The following is a 12318-nucleotide window of genomic DNA, read 5'->3' as shown; positions in this document are numbered from 1 at the left end:
ATGACCTCCTCCTGATATTATTGCATTAAAAAAAATTCCGTTTTCCGTCCCGTTTTCAATTCCCTTCCCCGTCTGAGCGACAACCCAAATTTATAGAGTTATCTTTAGACTCACTACATACCAATAATAAGTTTTAATAATACATGTATATATATCATACCGAATTGCATTCATATAATATGGTATACTTATTTTTTTTCCATTATTGAAAGGACAAGCACCTCAGTAGTTAGAGATAAAATAAGAGGTTAAGAGCTCTTCCTGCTTTCAACTTTCTCAGACACCAGCTTCTTCAAACAATGTATCTATACTCAAAAACGGATCCAACGCCGGCGACCCCACCCCTCGTTTAGCGTGTTTCCCCAGACCTCTGAGACTGTAACCCTCCGTTCTGAAATTTATGGATCCGAAACTAATTGCACATAGTATTTAATCAACTTCGGATATGTACTTTGTGCTTACTCACCCCCTTCCAACTTTTAAAACTTTGTATCAGTCAAGCCGAAAGCCTACATCAAAGGGGAGGCGAATCTAATCATATGTGGTAATTTTTACAGGGGCCTAAGATACCATTTTCAATTATTATGATTAAAAGAGTTCGATTATACAATCCGTTTCGTTTCGTTTCGGTAGATTTCGTGTCGATTCGCACTTTACAGGTACTCCAAAATTAACAACAAAGTTTGGAATTCAACACTTCATTTGTCAAAGGTTACCAAACAAATGACATCAAACAATTCTAATATTATCAAACAAATCACATCGAACAATTCTAATGTTATCAAACAAATGACATCAAACAATTCTAATGTTACCAAACAAATGACATCAAACAATTCTAATGTTACCAAACAAATGACATATCTAACAATTCTAATGTTACCAAACAAATGACATTGAACAATTTTAACGTGTTGACTGGGTTCTTTACAAGGTATACATATAATTTTCCAAGTCAATGTAAATGGTTAACATAATTTATTATACATAATTTTCCTTTCAACTCTACTTGTGCGGTAATGATTGATCTGAATTATTTATCAGAGTGGGCATGGGTCTATTTCTGTAACTAGGTCCTTTCACATTGTAATTCTTGTACCGGTTTGCTTTTCAATGACGGAAATTAGGTGTTTCAATCCTTTTCAGATTCACTACGTCCTGATTTTCAGCTTCAATTCCCCGTGCAGTAGTACCTGCTGGTGATTTATTCTACCTTAGCCCGTTCTTACCTTCCTCGTCAATTCCCCGTGCAGTACTACCTGTTGGTGATTTATTCTACCTTGGCCCGTTCTTACCTTCCTCGTCAATTCCCCGTGCAGTACTACCTGCTGATACTTTATTCTAGCTACCTTGGCCCGTTCTTACCTTCCTCGTCAATTCCCCGTGCAGTACTACCTGCTGGTGATTTATTCTACCTTAGCCCGTTCTTACCTTCCTCGTCTTGCCCCTGTCGCTTCTCTGATCTCTATTCTCCGAGCTACAGCAGTTTTAAAACCCTTTGGTTAATTATTGGATCAGTCCATTTTTAAGGTTAGTTGGGTTGTTTTGTTATTTGGAGTCTTCTTTATGTTTTACTCTTAAAATCGCATGCAATATCGTTACATTACCTACACCTCTGATACAATGCGTCTCGCACATATCCATTGATTAATTTCAACATAACAAGTTTTTATCGTTTTTATGACACTGAAACATGCACCAAGAAACTAAATGTTACTGTTTTCATAATTCCAGAAGACATTGCAAACATTTCACTGATATGTGAATTAATGCTACTAAAGTTAATCATATCATATGTCCTCTGACTTTCTCCTCAGTCTCGCCATCTTTCTGGTACTTTGGTGGTTTCCTGGTGGCTCTGCTTCATGCATTCGGTGAGCATGACATCAGACTGCGTTGTCAGTCTTTTCCAGGTCACTGTTACAGCATCAGTAGTCCTGAACTTTGACGCAGCTTCATAGGTGTCGGATATAACACGGGTAGTACTGCACTTCATAGGTGTCTGATATAACATAGGTAGTACTGCACTTCATAGGTGTCTGATATAACATGGGTAGTATACTGCACTTCATAGGTGTCTGATATAACATGGGTAGTACTGCACTTCATATATAGGTGGCTGATATAACATGGGCAGTACTGCACTTCATAGGTGTCTGATATAGCATGGGTAGTACTGCACTTCATAGGTGTCTGATATAACATGGGTAGTACTGCACTTCATAGATGTCTGATATAACATGGGTAGTATATTGCACTTCATAGGTGCCTGATATAACATGGGTAGTACTGCACTTCATAGGTGTCTGATATAACATGGGTAGTATACTGTACTTCATAGGTGTCTGATATAACATGGGTAGTACTGCACTTCATAGGTGTCTGATATAACATGGGTAGTACTGCACTTCGAAGAGCATTTCTTGAATGTCAGATGCACTGACACTTGGCTCATCTATTGCTTCAGGTTGTGGTTCATCATTTTCTCCTGCTTGCATTGGGTTCGTTTATTTCAGTGGCTTTCCGCTGGTTGATTCCTGGCAAAACAAGTGTAATTTTCTTTCGATATCTTCTTCCTGCTTGGAATTGAAAGTCTTAATCGTTTAAGATCATTTCTTTATTGGATCCAACCCTCCATGATACCAGTACCCTAAGCAGCAGATACCCGGGGTTATTGATCGACCTGATCATCGCTACCTCTGCTTGGTTTGAATGCAGACGTCTAACATGATCTTTTTACTGAAGGCCTGGTCACAATGAGTGGCACGAAAATATCAAATATGCCCCTGCTGCTTCAATTCACACCCTACTCCTTGGACATTCATTTTCTTTTTCCAAACATCGACCAAACCTTGGATAAATTGTAACAAATCCAGACTCGTGAGTATTTGCTACAACTACATGGCATCTAAATCCATGGGCGCAAATTTGTACTGAAATGTCGCCTCTACCTTGTACATTAGATCAGCGTACCGTCAGCAGCCACTATTTTCTGGGTCACTGGACAAATGCATTTTCCCTATCTTTGCAATCCTTCTATACATTCTTTCTGTCAAAGTTATCACGGTGTCTATTAGTAGATTGAATGAAATATCTGAAGCCATGTTTTGATAAACAACCGAGACTCCTTAAAGATCTGTTCTTCTGATAAAGTTGATGTAACATCTTGGTCTTTGGTAATGCAATTGACGAATTCAACATCGTCCTTTGACATTCCCCTCTACAGAAAAATTCTATTTCAACTTTTACACATACAGTTTCGGTGCTATTGCTGAATACAATGGCGAATATTAAAATCGGTCAGTGCATCAACAAATTAATCCTTAGCTATCATATACGTATATAAATTTTATTATTATCATCTAGGGTAGTTCCACTGGGGCTTTTGGGTAGGCATGATGCGCTATATAACGTCTTATGCTTTCAACAAGTTCCGGTAAGAATTATGTTGCTTTCTGGTGTTTTAATCTTATCTCAATATATTAAGATAGCTCTGAAGAGCGTTTGACTATATAAACGGTGCAGACCTAAATTCTAAAGCAGGACACAAATCTGTATACGTACAATTTAACCCAAGCTGAATTACAGTTTGGGCCTGTCCTCTTGATGAAGAAGGTCATATGTTCGAGCCCCGCCCGTGCCATGACTGCGTTATACCTAAGACGAAAACATAGACAGCCGTTTAGCCATTTTCTCATAATTTAGAAGAAAGGTGAAGATAACAAACAGTGATCAATCTCATAACTCCTACAAGCAATACAAAATAGAGAATTGGGCAAACACGGACTCCTGGACACACCGGAGTTGGGATCAGGTGTACCTAAGTGGAGTAAGCATCCCCTGTCGAATCACTATTAACTTGTCACAGGCCTAATAGAAAGTAGGCCTATTGCTGTGTTAAAAGCTTCCGTACGAATTATATGTGGAACGAACTATCTGAACATTAAAAAGATGGCAGTGACAACGGAGTAACCGTTTGTACATTCTACTTGTACTATCGATAGACCTGTTGAAATATGTCATTGACAACGCTAGACAAGATTTTCATTAGGTCGAGTGTGACGGTTTGTCGTCTCGAGTTAAAAAAACAAGCGTTGCCCACTCTAGAGTTTGTACGATGGAGAAAACCAAGGTGGGTCCCACGTGCGAAAAGTAAAGAATTCGTTTTACCGAAGAGACAGGAATATGACCCCCAAGAATCGGAATGGCTGCGGACGACAGAGAACCATTACAGAACACAAATGAAGGCTATATGGTTAAGTACTATTAACACAGTGTTTTCTAAGTCGGTGATTTTATAGGTTGCATAAATAAAAACATAAATAAAAATTTTATTACGTAAACAACCGTGGAAATTCGGAAGAGATTGTGTTAAATGCGTTAGCTTCGAAAGAGTTACCAAAACTGGGGAAAAGAATTCCAAGCACCTGCTAGTGTTTGAGGGAAACAAACTTAAATGCCATACTGGGTGGTGATGTGTGTTTTTCTAGATAAATGTTGAGCATAAATTAATTTCCAAAGATGTGTATTGGAATTCTCCCAGAAGTTCATTTTAAAAGAGTACATACATGCCAACTTTTGAAAATCACCATGGGGGATTTTGCGCACGACGACCTTTTTCCAACGCTCAAAATTCACGACATTTTACCATGAAAATAAATATTTGTCTTTTGAAATAAAATATCAATCTAATCATTATACATGTATCATACATTAACACAACATCAAGTGTGTTTGACCATTGACTTGAACAAAACTATAAAAAAAAACAAAAAACAAAAAAAAACACTTTGAAAGATATACATAAGTATTTTATTAAAATCATCTATTCAGCAAAAAATCCTCTCCAACAAGTCACATACAAATATCAAATAATACTTAAAGTTGCATCCTTTTACACCATATACACATTGGCTGGTCTATATATCAAAATTTAAATTGAAGCACATGCATTTAGGTACGACTACAAAGGCGATCTTGGTTGTCTGTAAACATAGGCTTGCAGAGTCTGGTGGAACAATCTGCATTGCAACCAGAAAAGGAGTAGTCTTCCCTGCTATGAAGTTTGCGAACAAAACCTTTGCACCAATGACATCTGAAATAATTACCAGGAAAAAACACATCAAAATATACGTTTTTACTTGTAAATTAAGGCTACTTGCTAATATAAAATTCAGTACAGACTTGTGCGAATTACGCATCACAAAGTCTATTGAATACTACACTATATAGACTATGTAATACATCGCTATAGACAGATAGATTCGGATAGCCTATATTATTATAGTTGGAAAAACATATATTTTACGTACCTTATTGCATATTTTGGATGCTGTCAGCGAGAGGCAAAATATCGGGAATGTCCGATTCTTTGGTGGTGCATGGTGACACTATTATCGTTGTCATTCACGTTTGTATAAAGGATATGTCAATTTGAAATCCGTCTTCCCGATTAATTACTATCAAAACATGCTTCGCACTGTCCAATAAGCACCCTGACACAGGCAGACCAGGTAAATTACATCACCCGATACCATGTGACACAGGTAAACAGCAATGGCTGACTATTGTCCCGATTTCTGATTGGCCAGTTCAGAAATGACACGGGATTTCAAATTCCGGTTGGAAATGGGGGTTTGTTGTCGTAAAATGGGAGGTATTTTTAGAAAATCGGGATTTCGGGGTATTTTTGCAATCCCGATCGGGATATCAGGATTTGCCTTTTCAACTGCTTCAAATCGGGAGAATCCCGCACAAATCGGGAAAGTTGGCATGTATGAGAGTAGCGTATACTTAAAGGTGACAATAGGCACATTTTGAATTCATCCCGAACACCCGTGAATTTTGCAGTGAGAAATAAACTGATCCCAGTCATAGGGGCACTAAAGTAATAAACACTGAACCAGCTGGCTCACATGTGGTGATTATGGGCAAGTGCCTGGGTTGTGGAGAAACTCCTCTTGGTCCATTCAGTGATGGTGTCTGCCCATTTCATCCTCGGTCTGCCTCGCTTTCTCTTCCCTTGTAAACTGTTCCTTGTAGTATGGTTTTGGAGAGCCCATCTGATCTTGTCACATGCTCATACCATCTGAACTTGCTCCTCTTAACTGTGGTCAGCAGGTCACATATTCAGGTGATGGTTTGTCTGACTGGTCTTACCTTATATAACTGTGGTCAGCAGGTCACATATTCAGGTGATGGTTTGTCTGACTGGTCTTACCTTATATAACTGTGGTCAGCAGGTCACATATTCAGGTGATGGTTTGTCTGACTGGTCTTACCTTATATATCACACGTCGTCCTCTCACTAGATGCTTTAATATGCAGTTGATTTCACCATCCTTGTGATGTCATTGTATGATATAAAATGAGTGATCAACACGGGAGCTTCAAGATGCTTAAAGAGTTTTCTTTGTACATGTACCCTATGTATTGTACAAGATTTCTTCTTTTAAATGTATGTCTCTCTGTAATATTTTCTTGTATATTTGCCTATTCCTAAGTAAATAAACTATTTAAGAAAATGCTTACTCCTAGGCACCTGATCTCACCTCTGGTATATCCAGGGGTCCGTGTTTACCCAACTCTCTATTTTGTATTGCTTATAGGAGTGTTGAGATTGATTCACCTTTTCATGATGTGGTGCATTAAGTCATTCACTGTCTGTTTCAACATTGATTTGCATCATAAAAGTTGAATATGAATTATTGATATTAAAAATTTAAATTATTGGTTCTGTAAGCATGGTAGGATTGTAGATTGTTATTTGCAGAGAAACATCTAAACTGTATACAGTACTATAACGTACATGTATGTAACAGTAAAGTCTACAGATTTTTCAAGACTGTAAATAGGGTTTCCTGGTTTATTTTTGGAACAGGTTAACAGACCCATTCCTATTACCAAATTCATCAACATTAATACATGTACTTTAAATTCATTAGAGCATCCCCCCCCCTTCACTTTTATTGATTATTCAGCACAAAGTAATCCTTTTCAAATTTGCCCAATTTGAACAATTTACACTTCAATTTTCCCAATTCTATGGACCCTGGACCCAATGTGAAAATGGTAGGGAAATTTTATACCACATGGAAATACATCTTCAGTATGAGAAATAATTCAATGTCCCTTTTAGGCAGCTGATAAAATTGATACCTGATCAAAGTTTACCGAACCCCAGCAAAAAGAAAGCAGACAAGGAGAAAATGGCCACCGCAAGCTGGCAAGAAATGCAGGATCGAATGAAGTATTGGAACAGTCGCGTGGCTGTCACAAGGTAAGTTACTGAAGAACTATGGGTGAAATTAGGAACTAGAAGAGATGTTATGAGTCAGCAGGAATGATGGGGAAATCGAGGAACTGGAATGAAACACTAATATCAAGGAATATAAGGATTTAGAATAACTGTCATTAAGGGAAAGGGCACTTAGGGTAAAATGAAGATCAGCTATGAAGCGGTTCTAAGTTCATTAACAGAAACTCAGGGTTTGAGAACAACTGTGTCAAAAGACAGAATTCAATAGTAGAATAGAATGCTATAGTCCAACATTTATTTGCATGCGAGAAATTTTTGTAAGGTTAGCGAGAATTCTTCATGATAGTGAATATTTCTTACCCTGAATTAGTCCTTTCATGTTACTTGTATTTGCTTACGATAATCTCAGTCATAAAAATTAGTCGCTGGAGTTCATTATTTCAAATTGCAAAAAGATGTCTTGAATAAAAGTTGGTTTGCAGTATTAGAACATTTGTGTATCTGTCATGATGAGATAAGAGATTGGGATGAAAAGAAAAAATGGGAACAAGGGTATAACTTTTAACAGGTTAATAGGTAGATTGAATTTACAGTGTTAATTATGAACCATTAATTATACCAATTGATGTAATTCTGCAAATTGCAATTAGCCACAAAATGTATAGTCTGTTTATAACATAAGAAAATTCTATTAATAATTCCAATTAATAATTGTTAACAGGTTGCTGTTTACATTCCCAAACTAGAACTTCCAGAATTTTATGAAGATCACATGTCAGTAAACAATATCTAGTACATGTGTTTTACACAACAATTTGTTTTTGGGTCTGTTATAATTCTGACTCAGCTAACCTGCCTGGCAGTGTCTGCCAAAGACCAGACTCGGCTGACCAGACCGACTATGGTCTGCTTTTGATCAGACTCAGCTGGCCCGCCCTGTGGTGTCTGCTTTTGATCAGACTCAGCTGGCCCGCATTGTGGTGTCTGCTACAGACCAGACTCAGCTGGCCCGCCCGGCAGTGTCTGCCAAAGATCAGACTCAGCTGACCCGCCCTGTGGTGTCTGCTTTTGATCAGACTCAGCTGGCCCGCATTGTGGTGTCTGCTACAGACCAGACTCAGCTGGCCCGCCCGGCAGTGTCTGCCAAAGATCAGACTCAGCTGACCCGCCCTGTGGTGTCTGCTTTTGATCAGACTCAGCTGGCCCGCATTGTGGTGTCTGCTACAGACCAGACTCAGCTGGCCCGCCCGGCAGTGTCTGCCAAAGATCAGACTCAGCTGACCCGCCCTGTGGTGTCTGCTTTTGATCAGACTCAGCTGGCCCGCATTGTGGTGTCTGCTACAGACCAGACTCAGCTGGCCCGCCCGGCAGTGTCTGCCAAAGACCAGACTCAGCTGAACAGACCGGCTATGGTCTGCTTTTGATCAGACTCAGCTGCCCTGCCCTGTGGTGTCTGCTACAGACCAGACTCAGCTGCCCCGCCCTGTGGTGTCTGCTTTTGATCAGACTCAGCTGGCCCACCCAGTGGTGTCTGCTTTTGATCAGACTCAGCTTCAGAACATTTATTGATCAAGGGAAACAAAAATTGTAAATTTCATGGACCCTGCCTCCCTTTGGCCAAAGCCAAAATTTATGCAATCTTGAAAAATCTTCTGTACACCTTGTCATCAAGCAGTCAAACTATTGGCATTATCATGAGTAATGAGTCCTCTACCAACACTGTGGAAATCATATATACCCCATTCTCGCTCGTGAACATCAAGCAAACAAACTATGTATGATTATAATAGCAGTGTTTTTGAACACAATTACCTTCCATATTTTAAAACTAAAATAGAAAGACACATTTCACCGTGATGTGATAAAACTTCCTCATCTATAAAAGAACTCTAAATCATCAATTGTGACTGATAGTTGTATAACTGTATCTTCTAGTACAAAGTATAAATTCAGAGAAGTTACAGGTAAACAATGATTTCGTAAGTGGAAACTATGTGCATTCTCAGGTGACTGTTAAGGCCCAAAGGCCTCTGAATTCTTAATCTGGAATAATTCTAGTTTGAGGTTTGGACTTGGGTGATTATATTGTTAGAGAGATTTGGTCTGGAGGTTATAAAAATTTTACTGTACTCATACTCAAACTCAGTCATATTTGTATTTAGTAAACCTCTGAGGAAGCTTCGAAACATACTCGAAAAATTTTGAGCATGTACTCCACTTTAGTGCGAGAATGATTTTATAAGAGTTTTATAACCTTCATATTTTAGTATGAGTACGATTTATAGCACAGAGTTTGAATATTAAAACATGCTCAAAAAGTTTTATAATCTCCAGACCTGTTTTTGACTTGTGATAATGTGTTGGAGAGATGAGTTATTATTTTGTTAGAGAAATGGGTGGTTATATTGTTAGAGAGGTGGGTGGTTATATTGTTAGAGAGATGGGTGGTTATATTGTTAGAGAGATGGGTGGTTATTTTGTTAGAGAGATGGATGGTTATATTGTTAGAGAGATGGGTGGTTATATTGTTAGAGAGATGGGTGGTTATTTGGTGGTTATATTGTTAGAGAGATGGGTGGTTATTTTGTTAGAGAGTTGGGTGGTTATTTTGTTAGAGAGATGGGTGGTTATGTTGTTAGAGAGATGGGTGGTTATTTTGTTAGAGAGGTGGGTGGTTATTTTATTAGAGAGATGGATGGTTATATTGTTAGAGAGATGGGTGGTTATTTGGTGGTTATATTGTTAGAGAGATGGGTGGTTATATTGTTAGAGAGGTGGGTGGTTATTTTGTTAGAGAGATGGGTGGTTATTTTGTTAGAGAGATGGGTGGTTATATTGTTAGAGAGATGGGTGGTTATATTGTTAGAGAGATGGATGGTTATTTTGTTAGAGAGATGGGTTGTTATATTGTTAGAGAGATGGGTGGTTATTTGGTGGTTATATTGTTAGAGAGATGGATGGTTATTTTGTTAGAGAGATGGGTTGTTATATTGTTAGAGAGATGGGTGGTTATATTGTTAGAGAGATGGGTGGTTATTTTGTTAGAGAGATGGATGCTTATTTTATTAGCGAGATTTGTTTTTTACTTGTGATAATGTGTTTCAGGGAAGAAGCAGAAAACAAGATGTTCCAGGAGAAGGAAGACAGATTGATGGGAATTATACAACAGGATCATATCATTCAACAACAGTTCTCGGAGGAAACACTCAGGAGACTAAAGCGTGAAAAGGTAGCAGTAATTAACTTAAATGTACTCAGCTGTAGTAATCATGTAATAACAAATGAGTCAATATTTTGCATTCATTATTGATTGACAGAACACATCAATTTGATTTGCTAATAACCTTGAATAAGATGCATGACTGATATTTTTGGCATGAGGGATATTTTTGGCATGTTTTTGGTATAGTTTCAGAAGGTGTGATTTACGGCATTGCTTATTTGAATTCACAGGAAGTCAGATTATCTGACATTTATTGTCCCCCTCACAATTCATTGCAAGAGTGAGATATATTAATGGGCTTGTTCGTGTGGATATGTGTGAGTGTGTGTGTGCAACACTGAGCTTGTAGACTCTTCACAATCCACATTGTTTGCTACCTTGATTTTACACTTCACATGCAGCTTTGTTATCAAGAGAGGAAGAACCCTATTGATTTTAGGGTCAAAATCACTATGGCACTTCATAGAAAAAACCATGTAGGCACTCATTGTGAGAGGAGGTGGGGTTTTTGACATTGAGTTCCATGTTAGAAGAGGTGGGGTTCATGACATTTGAGTTCTATGTTACAGGAGGTGGGGTTTATGACATTGTGTTCCTTGTTACAGGGGGTGGGGTTTATGACATTGAGTTCCATGTTAGAAGAGGTGGGGTTTATGACATTGAGTTCCATGTTACAGGAGGTGGGGTTTATGACATTGTGTTCCTTGTTACAGGGGGTGGGGTTTATGACATTGAGTTCCATGTTAGAAGAGGTGGGGTTTATGACATTTGAGTTCTATGTTACAGGAGGTGGGGTTTATGACATTGTGTTCTATGTTACAGGAGGTGGGGTTCATGATGTGTTCTATGTTACAGGAGGTGGGGTTCATGATGTGTTCTATGTTACAGGAGGTGGGGTTTATGACATTGTTGTTTTTGATTGACAGGAGGTGGGATTCATTACTCCGGATAATGTGGAAGAAAGACTGGTGGAATGTTTGGAGATGACGTCTGATTACGACTTTGCAATTGACAGAGATGGTGTTAGAGTGATCAGTTTACAGGACACAGAGACAGAAAAGTCCGGCAAAAAATCTGAGAAGACATTCGATATCGAAGAAGTGATTAGTGTTCAACAGACAGATAAACAGCCAGATAAGACAGACTGATACACAGACACACTAACCACAACCACACACCATACTTTAGGGAAATCTGAGTTAGCAGACAAGCTGTGTGACAGATACGAGTGGATGTAAGGCTTAGGTGAATAGTTCTGTATAGACTTTTGTCAAACAGCCATAAATACCAACAGCAGATACTGCAGGTCATGTCATACCAACAGCAGATACTGCAGGTCATGCCATATTCTTATGTGTATTAGACTGTAAACCATCAAATTCTTGTGTGTCGTCCATCAAAGCTATATGTTACTCCTGGATTTCAGATTTCTGAACGGCCCTTCATCTGATTTGAAATTTCATATTTTGTCAATTGAAATGTGTTAAAGGTATTGTGAAATGCTTCCACTGCCAGACATGTCTAGAAATGACGTCTGCAACTTGATCAAAATAAATATGATACTTTGTACACTGTAATTGCTCTTGATTGAATGCCCATCAAAGAAATGTTTTAGCTCACCTGAGCCAAAGGTACATGTGAGCCTTTCTGTTCAAGATCGGTATGTCGTCCATCTCTCATGTGACTGATGTCTAATGTTTTCACGTTTTCGACTTCTCAAGAAGCACTGGGCCAATTTCAGCCAAATTCATATGCTTAATAAATTGTCTGAAGAACAAAAGAATCAGAAAAACTGAGACTTGTGAAATATTGCTTATATACTGAAGATCTGCATGTG

General features: G+C 38.5%; 1 protein-coding gene across 1 annotated transcript; it reads left to right on the top strand.

Annotated features, from left to right (window-relative positions):
* The first annotated feature begins 3929 nt into the window (after positions 1-3929).
* LOC125658754 (probable 28S ribosomal protein S26, mitochondrial) lies at positions 3930-12048 on the top strand. Its single transcript, XM_048890149.2, has 4 exons — positions 3930-4255; positions 7139-7279; positions 10364-10487; positions 11408-12048. Exons 1-4 carry the CDS (start codon positions 4017-4019, stop codon positions 11627-11629), a joined length of 726 nt encoding a protein of 241 aa, XP_048746106.2. The 5' UTR covers positions 3930-4016; the 3' UTR covers positions 11630-12048.
* The last annotated feature ends 270 nt before the right edge of the window (positions 12049-12318 follow it).

This window comes from Ostrea edulis, chromosome 9 (genome assembly GCF_947568905.1).
Source record: "Ostrea edulis chromosome 9, xbOstEdul1.1, whole genome shotgun sequence".
Taxonomy (NCBI): domain Eukaryota; kingdom Metazoa; phylum Mollusca; class Bivalvia; order Ostreida; family Ostreidae; genus Ostrea; species Ostrea edulis.
Note: the sequence above shows the minus strand (reverse complement) of the source record. Positions and strands in the feature narration are given on the sequence as shown.